Genomic DNA, 21,018 nt, shown 5'->3' with positions numbered 1-21,018 from the left:
AAAAGTACTCCTCCGTACGGGGTTTCTCGATCCCAGCGAATAATGTTAAAATCGTGGAAGTTGAGGGGTATTTCAGAAGTTAACCATGATTCACATAAAGCAAATGCGTCACATTGTAAGTTGTTTATTAAGAATTTAAAAGAATCTATTTTAGGAATGATACTTCTGCAATTCCACTGTAGAACAGTGATCAAATCCTTAATCTCTTTCAATGATTTAGCCATTGAAGGATATGATCGCTGAAAGGAGGGGCCATTTTGCAGTCAACTGCTTCAAAAATGATTCAACTGTGGGTATAATAGCTATCACAAAGCTTTTAAAAGGATCAGGCATGTTGAAAGTAGATAGGATCCACTCCACGATGTCGGAAAATTTTATAAACCCAGCACTGGTCTGATTCTCTGACTGATCTCGTGGAACACTGAGGGGTTTTGATGTTCCAGGAAGTGCTGGTTACTCCTTGTCGGATCTAAGATTTCCTAGACCTGGAGCAATTTGCTTTGATTTTTTTGGAGCACTAAGTTTAGATGTTGTATTTGATGGTCCCTGAGAAGATATCTTCGGGCCTTTACAAGGAAGTTTGTTGGACGAAATATTTTTTCGCTTCCTAAAACTTCTAGGCACAGTAGAAGATGTACCTTCTTGGGGATCGTCAGACTCACATTCGTCAGCTGACAAGCAAGTAAAGAGATTAGTATTGGTCGGTGGTGTAGCTTTCTCTAGCATTTCAGCATATGAACGCTTGGAACGCTCTTTAAGAGACTTTTTCAGTTTATCTGCGCGTGATTTATATGTTGGACATGAAGAGATATCATGAGGAGTATTCCCACAGTAGACACATTTTTCAGAATTTCTACTGCACGATTCGTCCTCATGATTTTCTCCACATTTACCACACCTATCTTTATTACCACAGTGAGAAGCGGTGTGACCTAATTGTTTGCATTTTATGCAGTTCATAACACGTGGCACAAATAGACGAACAGGAAGACGAACCCTGTCCAAGAGGACGAAGTTAGGTAAAGCGGACCCGGCGAAAGTTACTCGAAACGACGCTGACGGGAGATAAGACTTGGTTCCGTCTTCAGTGATTGATACTGAGCTCAATTGCTTGCAATCGAGTATCTTCACTTTCTGAAGTAAAGAATCTCTGAAGCCACCAGTTCCATAATTCAACAAATCCTCGCATGTCAGCGTCGAATCCGTAACCACCCCGTCTATTTCCACTTCATGAGCGGGCACGTATACGCGGTACAGTGGAACAAACAGCTCGCATCTAACAATGTCGTTTGCCTGTTGTACATTGGAAACAACGACTTTCAATTTATCTGGTCTGATTTTTTCAATTTTGGTCACGGCCGAAAATCGTTTCGTAAGATCTTGTGAAATTTTCAAAATGTTCAATGGTTTTCCTTTGGTCCGGAAATACACCACCCATGGTCCGGTTGATATAGAGGGATAAATTTTAAGTCTAGGTTTTTTGATAGTATCCATCGGTTCCATTGAATCTAAATCCATTATAATGATTTCAGCATGGATTTAGATGGATTCACGTAAAAAAAAAAAAATGAAAGTAATTCACGTGAAATTAATAAAATGAAAGTAAAGAACAAATACTAAACTTGAAGATAACACAAAAATAAGGAAACAAAGAATACTTAATTAAAGATACACTAAATTGAATTTGATACGTCTTCCAGTCACGGTGAGTTAGCTTTGTTAACTCTCATCCAAATGATCAGGAACGATAACAGCAATGTTCCGAAGAGGTAACGATCCAATCGAATCCGGAAAAATCAACGCTAGACGTCTCTGCTCTGCTTGCTGCTTCAGCAACACGTCCAAGTTGATACTGTGCCGATATCCAAACACAGGCTGTTCCACGGTTCTTGATTTTTTTTTCTGTCGTGAAATTTCACAGAAAAACTTGACAGAACAATTTTTATCGCGTCCAGTTTTGGCGAGGCCTACTGAGAATGACGAAAGAAGATAATTTTATTGGTATCAAAGCACTAATCGGAGCAGTTTTAACGGAATGCGCAAGTGTTGGAGATTTGAAAACATTAGAAATTACTGACATGTACAGTCAATGAAAGTGCATTAAATGAGTTTTGAGAAAATTTCGAGTTATGTCGATGGAAAGAGTTTATACATTTTCCATAAATTTTTAATTGAAAATGTTAAGAAGTTGGCTTCCAATCGGCACTACTTCTGGAAATAGAATTTCGAAAGTTGAAACTACTGCAGAAAAAAACATTGTTGCGTGAGAAAGATTTGCATTCTGCAAAAAAAGCTACAACTTCGGATAGAGCTGCAGGCGATTAACACTACAGCATGTAGGTAGATGACTTAAATAAGAGTGGATTCAGTCAAGATTCATTCTGATCAGAATTTTCTTTTCATTAAATAGGAATATAATTAAATTATATTGTTTTGTTACTACTATCACTTTGACACTCGCTATCATTGGAAAACTTTCGCGTTACGCATCACGTCGCGTGTCGCGCCCACTCTGGCTCTGGCTTGGGATGTCGTCGCGATCGCCACTGTTTTGGGTGCAACACTCCCATCACGCCATTTTTTGTTTGTTTTTGGTGTAGGCTAATATCACAGTTTAATATTTCTTTGTTCATGTGTTATTAAATCGGCATGAGAATAAAATGTGAGTTTTATACTTTTGAGTTTTATACCGTGTGAGAAGCGTTCCAATCGTTGAAGTTAAAAAAATTCTACATATACACGCACAGCGATGGAGCTTGTTCAAAATTATCAATTATATATTTGAAGCAAATTTCTGATCCTGGATAGCGAAAAAAAATTAGTATTATTGGTGTATTTTATTGATGAAATAGATTAACCAATAACTACACGTCTACAAAAGTTGAGTTGATGGTTGTGGCAATGTATTTGTTGATTTAATCATGTATTAAATTTGGATAAAAAAATTGATTAATTTTATCTATGATCTTGTTATATGTTTTGTTTTTTTGTTTGAATGAACCGTATCAGTTTTATTCCTTATAAACCACAGAGTTTTTTCCTCTTGTGGATAATTAAAAAAGTTTGCGCGTGTTTTAGAAGGAAAATTTATGTGTTTCTTTCTTTTCTTTGGAGCTTTTCAGCAATTCAAGTGTATGTATGAATAATTTAAAATATTACTAAACCTCCTTAACATTACATAACAGGTTTCTTACTGAAAATAATCGATGCAGTATCTCTATTTTGACCGGACAAATGGACCACGATTCGTTGGATACAATAATAATTAATATTCCAGGAGTTTGATTGTGGCGACGACAAAAGGGCTCAACTGCTGCTGAAAGCATTGAACTATTTGAAAATAGATAAAAATCGAAATAATTTAGTTTAAAAAATGACCTTGAAATTTAGTTTGAAATAAATATTTTTTTAATACAAACAAAAGCGTATGTTGAAATACTAATCATTTTAGGTTTATGTCTTATCATTTATAAATTTACTGCCAAATTTATAAGTTCAGATTAATATAAATATCACATTTATCTATAGTTAGTTTATTTTAAACTGATTTTATAAATTAAATTTACTATGAAATTGTTTGTCAAGAAATTGACAGAAACGCACAAGTAAAATATTTGTTTGTTTGATAAAAATATTTAATGTAATAGATTATTCTGCTGCGAAAAATCAAACATCTAGTGTTGTAGTTTCAAGCAACAATATTTGCTATATTAAACTAAATTTCCTTTTGTCACATTTAATCGTAGGGTGAAACCAAAATTTACTTACTTTTACAATATTTTTTACTGCGTGTACAAAATAACATTGTTGTCAATACTGAGTAACCTATTTTCAACATATACCAGGTTAACATTTTTGTTCGAACCTGTATATCTATTATCTGTCGTTAGATATTTTTTCACATATGATAAGTTCCGAAGTCTAATATTGGATGATTTTCATGTTGTTTAATATCACACACAACAGGTAAGTTTCTAGCGAAATTGACGTAAGACTATGTTCTTACAGATTACTGCTGGTAAGGCAATCCTATCTCAAAATAATGTAAAAAAGCCTTGGTATTACATTCCTATAGTAGAATTTGACCTTCTGTTTCAACAGACTTCGCAGCCGATTCAGACTGTACAGAACCATTGCATGACTGGTGCTACGATTTTACTGACACTACGAATCCTTCCAGGTCGGGGTTGGAACATACGCCAAGATAATGCAAGAAGGTTATAAATAAATCAATATAAACATAACATATCACTGTTAAACCGTAAAGTTTACCACAAACCATTAGGAATAGCCAGAAAATAGGATCGCGAATACGTGAAAAATCAACAGTTTCACTTTTTCTGTACCATTTAATTCCACTATTTCACTGTCACGTTATTACACTTTCACAAAGTCACTATACTTTAATGAAGCATAACAAACGTTACAATACAGATACGCGTATTTCGGAATGTTACTTACATCCTTCTTCAGTGTATCGGTTTTATAACCAATCGGTTTTATAACCGATACACTGAAGAAGGATGTAAGTAACATTCCGAAATACGCGTATCTGTATTGTAACGTTTGTTATGCTTCATTAAAGTATAGTGACTTTGTGAAAGTGTAATAACGTGACAGTGAAATAGTGGAATTAAATGGTACAGAAAAAGTGAAACTGTTGAATACATTCCACTAACAGCTCCAGGTAAAAAATAGTGACGTGAAAAATGATTTTGGTAAAAATTATTTTATCTTTCAAATTTTTCAACTATTCGAGCAATGATTATTAGACGCATAGTCTAATTGTTTGTTTTTTAAGTTTATTAACTATCCCCGATAAACTTTTCTAAAACAGCTAAATCTGGCCAAAATTCAGACAAAGTTTAAGGCGATTTGTCCGGATTGATCCCTCATAAATGGTTCAATGGAAAAATGAATGTTTCTCTTTGTGCGTTACTTTACTAGATTATTACGGCATTGACAATATTTACTTGTAACTCAATTATGTTTATCGACGAACTTTTAACGGAATTAATTTTTTAATCGGGATATTTTAGAAACTTCATATAAGTTGATTCTAAACTCTCCTAAACGAAAAGCCCGCACCTTGAACTTAACGCCACCCATGAAATCCTACATCACTCTTGCGCCACATTTCTTATACACAGATAAAAATATTTTGTGAATTTACATCTATTTTCATGCACATATTTGGAGCAGGTAATTAAACATAAAATTACCTCACAATTCTGTACGTTTCAATACAATTTAATCGCAAAATAAGCGTTAATTGAAAGATACAGTTATATTCATTGAAAATTCAATGCAATTCAATTTAGTTTTGCATCGATGAAGGTTTTCAATCAAAATTTCGATTCAACCCATGTCCATTCCATGTTACTATTGATTTACATCTCGTGTAAATTTCATTATTTCTTTCTGTGTACACTTTCGTCTACTCTTTCTTCAAATCCTTATCGTTTGTTAAAACATTTCCCGTTTTCCGAATCTTTCTGTTCATAATCACCCAGAATGGTGCTTTAGGGCTAAGTTCTGACGAGTTTGGCGGATTGTCTTCTCCGGTATGAAAACAACAATCCGAGTAGATGTAAATAACAAACAAAGATAAAAATAATAACAAATTTTATCATCATATCTTGTCTTGATGTTTCTATGGTGTCATAGTGATGCTTTATATTTTATTGATATTTCATTGAAGAAATCAAGAAATTATACAATATCTGTTTAGCATCAAAATAAGTTATTACATATATTTCGTTATTGATACGATAATCCAATTTCTTTATTTCACTCTGGCTTCACCCTTACGGATGTCGCCGCGATCGCCACTGTTTTGGGTGCGACACTCCCATCACGCCATTTTTTGTTTGTTTTTGGTGTAGGCTAATATCACAGTTTAATAACTTAACTAATAAATTTCTTTGTTCATGTGTTATTAAATCGGCATGAGAATAAAATGTGAGTTTTATACTTTTAGGAACCGTGTGAGAAGCGTTCCAATCGTTGATGTTAAAAAAATTCTACATATACACGCACAGAAATGGAGCTTGTTCAAAATAACAAAACATTCAGTTGATTTTTAAATATGATTTATGTTAATATCAAGCTAGAATATGATTGTTTTGAACTAGTTACTCCCTTCTACACCAAAAATTATATCAGTTATATATTTGAAGCAAATTTCTGATCCTGGCTAGCGAAAAAAATTTTGTATTGGTATTGGTGGATTTTATTGATGAAATAGATTAACCATTAATTACATGTCAACAAAAGTTGAGTTGATGTTTTTTTCAATGTATTCGTTGATTCAATCATGTATTATATTTGGATAAAAAAATTGATTAATTCTATTCTTTGGGGATTAGTTCTGACGGGTTTGGCAGATACTCCGATACAAAAACAACGACGTTGGCTTCGTACCACTTCACTACCGGTTTCGTTTAACGGCACGATGCCAGATCCGACCTGAACAGAGTGTAATTTTCGTGGGACAGGATAAAGAGCAGCAAGCGCTTTTGGAGGCGTTCTTCTTTATCTAAATAGCCGTTTAGTCGATCGTTAAGCATGGCATGGCTTGATGAATTTACTGCACCCAAAGATCATCTGCCACTCCAAGTACTTCCTTTGTTGACCCACAATCTTATAATATGCACATAAATAGAGTATCGTATTTCATACAAATTTATATTCAAAAACATGTAAAATTGTGTGATTACATGTCTTGATTTCGAATGAAATAAAAAACAAAAGAGCGATAGCAGCAGCGCGACTTGAACCGAGAAACATTAGATCACCAGCACATCGGTTACTCGACTGGACCGCAGAGCTCATATCTGTTCATTGAATAATTGATAAATATAAATCCATACAGCGGCACTTGGTAGCCGAATGCAAATTACACTTAGAGCATGTAAAATTTTGTGCGAGTGGAATATTGCGTCATTTGAAAAATCAAGTAGTTGTGAATTGTATCGTTTGTAGCATTCTGTCACCTGTAAAATTCATTATTTTTTTCTGTGTTCTTCTTCCGGAAACTCACCGAGCATGCACACGATACTTTCAAGCGAAACAGATTCTGACGATATTTTCCACATGTAATTGCGTTTTATCGAAAATTTCTGTAAATTTTACCCATACAGTTAGAAGTTACACAGATAAAAACATTTTGTGATTTTACATTTATTTTCATGCACATATTTGGAGCAGGCAATTGAATGGAAATTTACATTACAAAACGAAGTGGTTTGTAAATATACAGTCTTGTTCAATGAAAAACTAAATGAATTTTAATGTAATTTTACATCAATCATGGTTTTAAGTCAGATTTTCGTTTCAATTGATGTCTATTTTATAGTACTATCGGTTGTAACACAGTTCTGGTTCCAGAATTACAAACTAATAGGTATAAAAAGTTCATTTTCAGAGGCGTGTTTAGCCTTTTTCATACATAAAGGATATGCAATCATGCCGAGCCGATTTTTACTTCCTATGGTCCCATAGCCTGCTATTGAATTTCATCCTGATCTGACTTCCGGTTCCGGAGATACAGGGTGATATGCTCCGAAAATATGGAAAATATATGCACTCACTTTTTTCAGTAATGGTTGATCCGATTCTCACAAACTGAGATTCAAACAAAAGGTCTTAAAATTATTAAAAAATTTCTAGAACATTTCATCCAGATCTGATGTTTGGTTTCGGAACTAGAATCAATTTCATGTGGTTTTTTTTTTCATAAACGACAGGAAACACAAGTACAAATCCCATACAACTGATTGATAAATTTTTTGTGAGTAGACGACCTATTAAACCCGATTTCCGATTCCGGAAGCATCGGAAATAGTGTTTAAATACTCCTGAAACTATTTTTCTCAAGGATAGTTTGGCCGATTTTCATGTACTTAGGTTTAAGTAGAAAAACGTGTGTTATAATGTGTTATAATACGAATACGAATCATCCGAATCTCTGATACGTCAGAAAGTGAAGGCAAAGGTAGCCATTTACTATCCGAAACGGCAATCTCACAATCTCTAGTTATTTTGATATCGTTGAAAACCGAAAAAGTGAAAATTACAGACTGACCAGAAATCACATATAAAAAAGTAAAATGTTTTTTACTACAATTACGTAGAAATAGGAATAATTCTGGTCTGACCAGAAATGCACCATTTTTATACAATATTTTTCAAATTTAAAATCAAAGCTTTTTGAATATTGAAGCTGGTCCCTAAAATCAGCAATATTCACGCTGAACTCTAGAAACGCGATGTCGACTTGATTTTTTTATCTTCAGCTATCCCTGCTTTCTTCTTCTTCTTCTTCACTTCTGGTGGCGTCACCTCACTTGAGATGACGCCGATTGATGGCACAGCGATTTAGCTATATTGCCAGTTAGCTTTCGTTTATAGTCCAATGGACTTTCTTTTCACTGGACTACAAGTGAAACCCTCGCTATGTGACAACGTGGAGTCACCGAAGTACGGATGAAAATCCTTTCTTTCTCGCGAAATACTCGAATTTTCACCGCACTAACACGATACGACGTGTTCACTCGTTGAGGGTTTCACCGGAAGTGTATCCCTGCTTTAAAACGACAAAAAGAAATCAAATTTAAACTTAAAATGACATTAATCAAACATTCTTTTCAGCAGGAATAAAAACGGCATCGCCTAAACGCACCCCGCTACCACAGTATACCAACGTACACAATCAAATATTTTTACGCAATCTTTATCATATTACCACAGTTCAGATGCCGGCAATATCTCTCTCATCTCTATGTTCTGTAGCCTGTCTCCCTCTTGATCATAGCAGCATAACATAATCCATCGCATAAATACAATCTTTTCTTTTGTCGTTGTGTGGGAGCAGCCCGATTCGAGAGTGTCTCTCCCATTCATGGTTTGCCCGTTTGCGGAGTCGTTTGTCAATACTCATTCTGTTCACTACACCTTCGTGCTCGCTGCATCAATAAACAAAAGCAGCTACTAAAAAGTGTGTTTCCGAAGTGTAAAAGATGAATTTCGCATTGAAAACTGTGTCACTCTAGTGTATTGCTCGTGTGTGATATGCGGTGTTGTGCGTAAAGTATCGGGATTTGCCGAAACGACACGGGTTTTCGCGATTGAAAATTGTACAATTTTCATTCATTCTCGAGAGTGGCAAAAGGAGGAACGACCCATCGTGGAGTGGTATTGGTGGCAGCATAGAAATCAGATACATACATACATGCCCTCGCATGCCTGGCCGAATGTTTATTGGCGGGGGTGGCGTACAACGTAACAGCCGCCGTCAGAGTCTCGTGCCGTATTGACTTTGGCTCGTATGCACCATGTGCTGCTTTGTTTTAGTTGATTAAATATTCATAAAAAAAACAACCTCTGGTTTGAGTAGAGAAGTTCATTCATTCTGAACATTAGTAATATCAATCATTATAACTAATTACACTGGTGCATACGACCCATGGTCGTTTAATACACTGCTGAATGCAACCAACCAATGTGTCTCATCTCGTGCGGGTTTGTTTAGGCAGCAGCACTATCGAAGTGCGTACATTAGTATAAGTGAATGAGGGTAATAAAAAACAGTTAGAAGAAAGGCGGAACAGTCGCAGTATTACCAAAGCAGCAGTGAGAGGAACTTCTTGAAATCTTCTGGAAATTCTTCTTGTTTTATGGCAACAAAAGAGTAATAAAAAATTTTCCTCGGTGCGGTGTGGTGCGAAAGAACCCTACGCAGAGGGTGGAAGTGCTAGCGTAGAAAGGTGACCGCCAAAGTGGAGCTGAACGGTTCGGAGCGAGAGTTATTATGTTAGCGATCGCTTGGATTGTAGCAGCAGTAGTAATTTGTTTACATCGGCCGGTGACATTAGGCGAGACCAATGTGCGGGATGTTGCGAGCAATGGGTAAATTATTTTGATTGATCACAACCATTTATGATTTCGTGATGCGTTATACGCGTGGGTTTCGATTTGTGTACACACTGTCCAGTTTTAAATTACCGCTAGGTGGAAAAAAATATCTATAAAAATAGCTTCAAAAAGACAGCTAAAGCATAGTTACCATTGCGCATAGATTATTCCACAATCCCAAACGAAATGGGATATTAACAGTATAATCCTCCGAAACAATGTTTCATAGAAAACTTAACTCGGCATTCATCACAAAGAATACAGCAATGAAATCAACGATAAAAGCATCAGAATATGCAGTACAGTACAGATATCATGTTATCTGTTTAAAGTGATGTAATGTAACAGAAAATGTGATTCACATTACATAGAAATAACAATTCAGTTGGTTTCGAAGCACTTTTCTTCAGTACACGATACAAAACCTTTATGACATTCTAACAAAAAAACCTCTTCTTCATAGTCCACCTAGTGGAGTGATGCTGCCTTTCTCTTATAAGTCTCAATAAAACATACATTTTTTCGTTAGGATAATTTCAGATACGAATTTTAACTTTTTTCTAAAACAAATTTCCACCTAGTGCTATAATGATGTCTTTCTCATATTCTCATATATAAATGAGTGATTTTTCGCAAAATAATTTTCTTTCATTCTTAAAAACCAAAAAGGTTTGCCCATAAACTAATATAACCTATAGAGTGAAACAGTTCTCAGTTCGGTTAGGCCATCTCTGCGAAAACGAAAGGAGTTCCACTATTGCAGGTATTTCCGAAACCGGAATCCGGGAGCCGGTATAATCGAAGTCAATTCGAGAAAAGTGACTGAGATTCATTTTTGAATCTATACTCGTAATCTGCGGTCGTTAATCGTAAACCGAAAATCAGAAAAGCCGACATTAATTTGTTTGACCGTCTACTGACATTGACTACCGATTAGAATAGTTGCGAGGCAAGCTTTGAAATTATTTTACGTGTTTAACTTCGCCGCTTTTAGTGACGGTATGAATATTTCAACAATCTTCATCATGTAATTCCGGAACCGGATGAAATTCAGGAATTCATTATGGTAGCATTTCACCTAAGTTTGTGAAAATCGGTCGGCCATCACTGAGAAAAGTGAGAGATTTTATAATAACTATTTCCGGTGCTTCCGAAATCGGAAACTTTGGTTGTTGACTGATATAGAAAGGTTATGCCATCACTGTTAAAACCGACTTTTGAACAGAGACCTGGGGGGCCGAGTGTCATATACCATTCGACTCAGTTCGTCGAGTAAGCTAAATGTATGTGTGTGTATGTAATGATTTTTTGCTCTAACTTTTCGCGTAGATATCCGAACCGATTTTCTCTAACTTATATTCAAATGAGAGGTCTTGTGATCCCATACAAAATTCCTGAGTTTTATTAGGATTCGACTTCCGGTTCCGGAGTTATGGGGTAAAATGTGAAAAAATTGTGAAAATAAGTGCACCAACTTTTTGTCTAAACCGATTTAGATTCAAATGGATGCTGTTTAAGTTCCATACTAAATTCCTGTATTTCATTTGGATCTAACTTCCGGATCTGGAGTTATTGGGTAAAATGTGCAAAAAAAAATGAAAATATGTGTTCTTACTTTTCTCATAAATGGCGCAACCGATTTTCACAAACTTAGGTCCAAATGAAAGGTCCTGTGGTCCCATACGAAAATACTGAATTTCATCCGGATCCAACCGCCATATCCGAAAATATAGGGTAAAGTGTGTTAAACATTTTATACCGTCACTAAAAAGGGCAAAAAAACGTACAAAAAATTCTAAATCGAACTCAAATCTTCTCCAATTTATAGTTTTTGTCAGTAGACGGCCCAACAAACCGATTTCGGTTATTTTCTCAAGAATCGAAGAAGATTATTTCGAAGAATACCACAGTATTGTATGAGATAGTATGATTGATATGAGAAAAGCATCATTACACCACTAGATGGATTAAAACAGGCTTTTACGTGTTTTGATTCGCCACTTTAAATGACGGTATCAAATTTTGAACACACTTTATCCTATAATTCCGGAACCGGTATTCGCATCCGGATGAAATTTTGAAGGTTTGCATAGGAATGAAAACTTTAATTTGAACCTAAGTTTGGAACAATCTGATAAAAGTGAGGAAATAATTCGAAATTGTAATTTTAACTCTAAACACGCGATGATCTGCAAACTTGATTCACAACCCAATAGTAGCTTTCAAACGAGCCTAATTTTGTTATAATCGGTTGAGTCATTTTCGAGAAAATTGAGCGGAGACAAAAAATATGTTTTGTCGGTTACGTCACTTATACCATCATATCTCAGGAATCGGAAGTGACAGCCACTATGATCTACGAATTTGATTAACAACCCAATAGTAACTTTTAGACGAGTCTAAGCTTGTTGAAATCGGCTCAGCCATCTTCAATAAAATTGAGCGGAGAAAATCTTTTAAAAGGACCACACTAACCCACATACATTTTTCGATCTCGTCGAGCTGAGTCATGTGGTATATAACACTAGGAGTCTCTGGAGCTCCGATTAAAAGTCGGTTTATACAGAAATTCTATTCCCTTTCTATAGAGGAAGGGAAAACAAACGAAAAACAGAAAGCGGTCAGATAACTAAGAACAATTTTTGAATATAATGAAATCAAAACAGATACAAATTATGTGGTTACTAGATCACATCAACTATAAAACGGAAAAGCATGCCATATTTCGAACAATAGATTAGATTCTATGTGCAAATGACAGATTCTCTTTGTTGCACATTATCTTTCGATTATTACCATACTCTTAAGTCGTTTTCGCTTGATGCCAAACCTAACCCAGTTTTCACTCTAACTGCTGTCAAACCATTTGTTTGAAGCCAGTTTTGAACCTAGTTTCAACGTTGTTGAACTGAAAATCGAGGCAATTTCGAACCTGGTTTTTATATCAGGTTTGCTCCAACCCCCCGTTGCTAAGTGCGAAATCAACACAGTTTAGTAAAAAGTGTTTGATGCAACTGGGGCAGTTTCACTTTTCTCAAGCAAAAACGACATTAGAAAACCTTCTCTCTAACTATTTGAAAAGAATAACTAAAACTATCATTATTTAATCTGCACTGATGAAATGATCGAAAAATATACAACATCGTGAAATCCAATTGTATGATTTCAGAAACAAGATACAAACATATTCCATAAGACTAGATAATTTAGATTTTTTACCGTCACTGCTAACTTCAATCGGATTAAAACATTTTGACAGTTCAGCAGTACTGTTTGTAAACAGAGATTTTTTTGTTAGTTTGTTGACAAATTGGATCAAACCATTTACGGTCCATATCGCCAAAATAAAGTTTTGAAACATTTGTTCACGATTTAATACGGTTTGTTTTTGAGATTTATTAAATAAAAGTGACTAGTTGCAAAGTGTAAAAATGATTGTTTAAGATGTGTTCTTCGATTTTTGTTTAAGCTTGTTTGCAAACAGTCAAAACTGTCAAGGATGAATACTTGTTCATTTGTGTCGTCACGATAAAAAATCTAATAAAGACCAAAACGTTTGATCATCACTGCAAGAGTATAAATTTTGACCGTTTCAAGTTCACTTTGTCACAAAGTGCAGGTACAGATGCAAAAGAATCAGTTTGAAAGTGAATGACTGGTGTTTATAATCTAAATTACCACCAGATGCTCCAAACTAGAATCATCACGACAAAGATAAACAACAAGAGGTAGTAGCTCTGACGATAGTCTCAAGCAGTAGGGGAAGCAAGCTTAATCAAATTACTTGTATTAACAACCGTCTAGACTTTTTATGCCAGCTTGAGGTTGTTTATGTTTTGACTTGAAACTGAGCTATGAGTGGTTGACGATAATTACTCAGTAGCGTATTGTAAAGCCAACAACATTTTCGAAGTGAAAATCCCAGACGAAACAATGTTACGTTTTACCTATTTTCAAACAAACGGAATCGTATATAACCTCCGAAACGGTAAACTGTAACATTCGTCGAGCCCCAAGTTCGAAGTTTTAGTAAGAAGTTTGTTGAGTTGGACGGCTAAAACGTTAAATTCGATGCAACTGCATGGCAAGTGTGCTGTTTTTTTATTTGTGTTATTTAATGCACTATGAATTCAATTTAAATGTTTTAGATTGAAGTTTGGTGTGATTTTTCATCCCTATTATGTACATGATTTTGTCATTATCATTAGGGCATCATTTGCTTCCGCAATTTTACTATGTTTTTGTAGGAAAAATTGTAAACCTACTTGTAATATGTAATGGGGGAAAGGAACTTATATATCAAATTACCAATCAATACAAAGAGCGAATTGATTTAATTATAGATTGCATCGATTATTTCGGTATTTGCTTATAATATTTATTATAAATTCCTTCTATGTGATCCTTGCAAGCGAGTTTTCGTCATACGCTAAACCTAAAAAATGCGCTGGTTTAATAATGTAAGACATAAGTTGCTAAAATTCAAGCTTTTTATTTTCTTTTTTTTTTATTTGATGTAATGATAACTTTCTCATCGTCATTTATATGCAAAAATAATTACATTTCCATTACGCAATTTATTGATCTCCGGTGTTTTTGCGGAACCAAGAACCAACATAACGGAAATGAGTTTATTTGGTCTTGAACTAACCGGAGCTCCATTAGCCACTGAAGATTTCGTTCGTTTTTCTCATATCACGATATGAAATTATCAACACATCACTTATTGATGACAGTTTCATTCCGTTTTCTTTTGATGGTCACTGTCTAGATTTTCCAAGCCGGAAACTGATCAGTTTGTTTGACAAGCAACATGAACTATAAGCTAAAAGAATTATGTTGAACTGGAAGGAGTGCGATCGTAGAATTAGTCATGCAATGAATCGATTGAAACAGAAGGTTCCACAACAAGAAATTTAATATCAAGGCTTTGCTTTGCTATGTTGACCAATTGCATAGAATTCACACATTGAATACACAATTTTTTCACTTACACTCACACAGACCGGAGCTGATTGGAATGGTATATGACCAGTGCGGTAAAATTTTATTTTCAATCGAATGATATCAGATGAAAATGAAATTTATGGTCACTGACCATTAGCATATCGATACAAACTCATATGACTTTTGCTGCCATTTTCAAGTGAAGCTCCCAGAATTCGTCATCAGTTGAATAATCGTACCTAGTCATTTGAAGTTTTGCTTGCTCAGTTTCAAGTGCTAAGTAGTCTAGCTGCTTCATTGTCTTCGCTCTTGGTAGTGAGCAAGTTCGAATGAATAGAACTGTAAATTAAGTAAAGTAAAGTATGAAAACTGAAGGAGGAAACTATTAATTTATGTGTATTCTGTAATTGATATTTCAGCCACCTAGTTTGTCTTTCATCTACTATCTTGAACCAATTCGATATATTTTATTGAAGAACTGAATCCTGCTGGTTCGGTATGTCAACGAACATTGTGTGTGTCAGAATGTGAAGTTTACTGCAGTAGGGTGATCGTCAATGTGTTCCACATTCAGTTTCAATTGATTTGAATGAACTTGATGAACTTGGCAGCACAAAAACATCTATGTTTAAAAACAGTACTGCTGAGCTGTCAAACCTCAATCAAATGAACACATTTTGACAGTTCAGCAGTACTGTTTGTAAACAGATTTTTTTTTGTCTGTTGACAAACGGATGAGACCGTTTACGGTCCATATCGCCTAAATAAAGTTTCAGAACATTTGTTAACGATTCGATACGGTTCGTTTCAGAGATTTATTAAATAAAAGTGTGAGATGTGTTTCTCGATTTAAATTTAAGCTTGTTTGTAAACAGTACCGCTGAACTGTCGAGGATGAATTCTTGTTCATTTGTGACGTCACGATAAAAAATCTAATTAGTTCTTTTACCGTCACTGCTAGCGTCAATCGGTTGAACACATTTTAACAGTTATTTTTATTTTTCTGTTACATCAAAGTCACTGGCGAAGTAAAAGACAAAATAAATATGGAATACATTGAGCTGGGTAGTACTGTTAGTTCAGAAGATGAACGTTTGGACGTTTAGTTCCAAGGCGATACCCGAAAAATACTTCCTTTCTCAATTCTCGATGTTCTTTTGGACTTGGGATTTCTACTTAAAGCTTGAATGAGAGAAATATTTTGAAAAATACTGAATATAGGCTATTCAGGTCTGTTCAAAAACCGGAAATTTTCATCTCGCGCGCCGGGAAAAAAACCTGGAAATTGAAATCACTAATTAACTTACCATTCTGTTTGTATATTAGCTATGATTTCATCAAGGTTCTTCAGCATGCTGGAATAAACTTTATTTTTTTAAATAACCCCACTGAAAAAGCCCGGTTCGTAGGCGCCGAAAGACTTTCATACTTTTCACGAAAGGCCCGCACAAATTTCACAATTGAACGATCGTTTTCCACGTACAGCGCTAAGATTTCAACATGTTCTTTTGGTGTGTATCGACTCATAGCTAAAATGGCACTAAATGACATTTTATAGTTTTTTTTAACTGGCTGGAAAATGTTGGAGGTTTTCGTCGTTGATATAAGAAATAGCTCGATGGTGCACCATGATCAAATTACGGTTTTTGAGTTAGCAGAAAATGCATGCAATAAATGCATTCGCCCTTTTTAAAATTAATGGTTTGCCAGACTGCAGTCGAGTACAAAGTCGATCCCGATTCTGTCTCTTTTTCTGCTGTTGATTTCTGAAATACCTCAAACCACATTTTTAAAAATAAAACCTGAGACTCTGAGGCTAATTTACTTCCCATACATTCATTCCAGGTTGACGGTCCCGTCACCTACATCGGAAAAGTTCAACCGTCGAAAAAAGAACGAAAAGCTGCTGTACCGCGATGATGACGAAAGGATCGAACTGGGCGTGTGCCAGGTTTACACCGGGACTACCTGTGAAGAGTTTCTAAAAAATCAGACTGTCTTTATTACGCCGGATATTACGATGGACATACTGGAAGAACGCCTTAAAGCTGCTTATGGAGTTATCAAGGAGTCCAAGGATATGAACGCCAACTGTCGGGGTTATGCTTTGCCGAGTTTGTGTTACAGTATTTTGCCGGTGTGTCGCACTCCGGAGAAAACCAATCATCAGTACTTTGCCAATAAAGCAGCAGCAGAAACCGCGCGACGTGGCAATGGTTACGGTAGATCGAAGTTCAAATCGCACGAGAAAAAGAACAATCGCAAAGCGACCCAGAAAGTGGCAACCAGTTCGACCATAATGACTACCACCGAACGACTGAAAGTGTACTTTAGTGGTGGTGTTACACCTACTTTCAGCGTCAATGAGTTCGGTGGAGAAATCGTAACGGAGAACTCTTTGAGCGATAACGCCAGAAGACGGCGATCGGCAGATGAAAAGGCTCGCCATTTTCTCCAGCAGAATACCTTCGGAAGCGATGACGGATACTACTCTTCCTACTCGGGCAATACGAACAGCAAAAAGAACTATCCTCCGACGCGGAATACGGAAAACTTGAGACGAATTTGCCGGAATGATTGTGAACTGCTGGAGAACGAGTTGTGCCAAAAGGAGTATGCCATTGCCAAGCGACATCCGACGATCGGACAGAAACTGCCACTGGAAGAGTGCGATGATCTACCGTTACAGAACTCGGTCGATGGAACGATTCTGAACGGCATTGGTGGTCTCGGAAGTTCCGGTGATATGGAATGTATGAAGCTGGGTATCAAAATGGACATTATTCCGGACGATGATTGTTACTGGGAAACAGGTTACTCATACAGAGGAATATTGGATAGATCAAACACTGGAAAGTCCTGCATGCGATGGTCCAAACTGATGAGGGAAATTTCGAACTACCCCGAACTTGCTGGTCATAATTATTGCAGGTAAAATGTAGTCTGTGTTGGATATATTTCCATTTCGCTAACTAATTTTCCTTCGGACAGGAATCCTGGCGGTGAGCAAGCGTCGCCGTGGTGTTTTGTAGATCTCAAGAAAACGATAGAGTTTTGTGAAATTCAAAAGTGCTCGGAACGCATGTGGCTCTATCTCATCGTGAGTTTTGTAGCTTTCATTACAACATTGATCGTAGTGATCTCAATCGTATGCTGTAAAAAGTACAGAAAGCATGGCGTATCTAATATTCAAAACGTAAGTTTACGGTCGTGCTCATTCGGTTAGAATTTATTTGATGGTATTTAAATTACAGATAAATTTACCGAACGCGGATAAAAATATTTACGGAAACTCCCGACACAACTCGCCCATAGAAATGACGTCTCTGATGGCGAATCAGAATTCCGCTGGAGTGGTCAACAGAAACTCCGAGAATGGTGGTATTCAAGGTTTGACCAGTGGTCAGCCTGGAAATCAAGGTCAATCTTCCCAGTCTCGTAACAATGGTATCGCACGGGTTCCACAGTATACCTTGCAGGATGTACAATTTGTGGAAGAGCTCGGCGAGGGTGCCTTCGGTAAAGTTTACAAAGGTGAACTGACACAGAAGGACGGGGAAAAGATCTTCGTAGCCGTCAAAGCACTGAAGGAAAATGCGAGTGCCAAGACACAAGCTGATTTTAAGAGGGAAATAGAACTGATCTCCGATCTAAGGCATGACAACATCGTGTGCATCCTGGGGGTGGTACTCAAGGAGGAACCTCTCTGCATGCTTTTCGAATACATGGCTCAAGGCGATCTGCATGAGTTTTTGATCGCAAACTCTCCGAACGAAGGCAAACAATTGAGCCAATTGCAATTTTTGTTGATTGCTCAGCAAATCTGCGATGGGATGGAATATTTGGCTAGCCACCATTACGTTCACCGAGATCTGGCAGCTAGAAATTGTTTAGTTGGTGATCATTTAACGGTTAAAATATCTGATTTCGGTTTGTCTCGTGACATCTACAGTTCCGATTACTATCGGTAGGTGTGTTCACTTCTTGTATAGGAACAATAGCTTAATCTTATTATCTTCCAGTGTCCAATCGAAATCTTTGTTGCCAGTTCGTTGGATGCCATCCGAGTCCATTTTGTATGGTAAGTTTACAACCGAAAGTGATGTTTGGTCGTACGGAGTTGTCCTCTGGGAAATCTACAGCTATGGGTTGCAACCATACTACGGATATAGCAATCAAGAAGTTATCAATATGGTCCGAGCCAGACAGTTGCTTCCATGTCCCGAAGCTTGTCCAAGTGCAGTGTACTCACTGATGGTCGAATGTTGGCATGAGCAAGCCGTGCGCCGTCCTACGTTCCCAGAAATTGGCCATCGACTAAAAATTTGGTATCAAGCACAAAAAAGAAGTAAGCTATCGATCGGGTGGAACGTTGTAAGACTATTGATAAGCGTGTTTTTTTTTTTCAGACGAACAATCCGAACAAGGTTTCAATCGAAAAGGATCCGTCTTAAGCGTAAACAATCAACGAATGTCCTCTCAGGGGAACCTGAACGCAGTAACTCCCTCGTCGTCGTCTAGCCATCATTCGCTTAACCGTAACCAGCAAATGGATCCCCGAGATCAACTGCAGTCCCAACCGCATCAGTCCCACCAACCTCGCAAGCACCATCACTCTCTCGAACGGGAGAAAATTTTACGAACGACCCAACAACCAGCTCACCAGCAAGCACCCCATCATCATCACTCGCGTTCCCACCATCAGCATCACAACTCGCTGGACCGTTCCAATAACGGCAAGATGGAGGAAGGTGAACAATTTGAAACCCAAAGCAATCGAAGCTTCTACCACAATTCGGGTACCAGCCGCAGCAGTAAGAGCATACACTCCATGCAGGAAAACCCACAGTCTCAATCACACCAACTCCAACATCCGACCAATCCTCAGTCATACAAAAACTTCAGTCTGCCCCGAAAAAGCATTGACAGTAACCTAGAGTTCGGGGACGGTGAAACAACGGCCGCCAGTAGTCCCGGCACCGGTTATTCCAGCCGTGAATCCAAGCGTCCCCCGAAGGACCCCCATCGTCATCATCATCACCACCACCATCACGGTTCAGGGCGAAGTCGAAGAATGGACCACTCGGCGGGAACCATCTCGGTGTCGTCGCTGACCAGTGAAGCTGATCTGAATCAGCAAAACCAAGTCATACCAAAGAATAGCACTCAATCGCTGGCTCAACCCATGATGAGCCGAAAACCGAGCAGCAGCGGCAGTATTCTTAGCGTAGCCAGCGAGTTAAACAGTTCCTTCGGAAACATGCACTACAACAACGGCAACAACAACCCGGCCGCAACTCCCTCCGGGGACAGTGCGAACGGTTCCGCTGGGTCAGTCACTGTGGGTTTGCCTTTAATGCAAAGTTCATACCACGAAGGGTAAATCCGGTGCCGGTTTTTGTTTTACTATGTTTTTTTTTAATTAAAATACTGCATGCATTTATCAAGTTTGAAAGAAAAAGAAATCGAGCGAAAGTAGGTTTACATAGATAAGTAAAACAGTGCTAGGACTAAAATAATGAACACTAGGAATATTTGCAATTTTAAGGCACATGCAACGATGAGAATTTTCTTTGTTCATTTTCCAAAGTTTGTTCTTTAACTCTTCATATTAGACACTTAAAACCTAGTCTTCTGCTCTGTACTGGCAGTTAATTGCCGAACTGTATAACGCAACTTTTGCAATTAAAAAACAGAAAACGAATAGAGAGCTTCTCATTGTAACAGTTGCAATTATTCCCAAATTGTCAAAATACACAACAGTAAACGAAAGAGAAAAGTATTTTCTCATACATAAAACTACGAGCAGTGTTCGGTGAATGATGGTTCGTCCGGAATTTTGCCTCAGAAAATGTTTTTGACAGTTGATTTATTAGAAGTTTAGATATTTTCAAGAAATGATCTCTGATGAAATCGAAAACGGATGACGATTTTTATTTTTACTACCGAAGTATTACAAGACTCAATCCGTAATGAAAGGCTGGCATATTTATTTTAGGTTTATTCAACAATAGACTGCCGTCACATTAAAATTGTAAAAGTATAGGACATATAAGTTTTATTTCATTTTTAGGGCTGATCAATATAATATGTTTAGATTTTTTTTTAAATAGAAGTGTAAAGTCATCCATCTTAGACATATTCTCATATTTTATA

At 36.9% G+C, this 21,018-nt stretch overlaps 1 protein-coding gene across 2 annotated transcripts; it reads left to right on the top strand.

Moving 5' to 3' along the window:
- The first annotated feature begins 8,937 nt into the window (after window positions 1-8,937).
- On the top strand, window positions 8,938-21,018 carry LOC131436318 (tyrosine-protein kinase transmembrane receptor Ror). Of its 2 annotated transcripts, none has more exons than XM_058604982.1 (7): window positions 8,938-9,195; window positions 9,533-9,909; window positions 16,708-17,793; window positions 17,854-18,058; window positions 18,117-18,829; window positions 18,885-19,210; window positions 19,272-21,018. In XM_058604982.1, exons 2-7 carry the CDS (start codon window positions 9,812-9,814, stop codon window positions 20,243-20,245), a joined length of 3,402 nt encoding a protein of 1,133 aa, XP_058460965.1. In that variant the 5' UTR covers window positions 8,938-9,195; window positions 9,533-9,811; the 3' UTR covers window positions 20,246-21,018. The 2 variants fall into 2 exon arrangements, with proteins under 2 accessions (XP_058460965.1, XP_058460966.1); XM_058604983.1 differs by having other exon boundaries at window positions 8,938-9,294.

The sequence above is a fragment of the Malaya genurostris genome, chromosome 3 (genome assembly GCF_030247185.1).
Source record: "Malaya genurostris strain Urasoe2022 chromosome 3, Malgen_1.1, whole genome shotgun sequence".
Lineage (NCBI taxonomy): Eukaryota > Metazoa > Arthropoda > Insecta > Diptera > Culicidae > Malaya > Malaya genurostris.
Note: the sequence above shows the minus strand (reverse complement) of the source record. Positions and strands in the feature narration are given on the sequence as shown.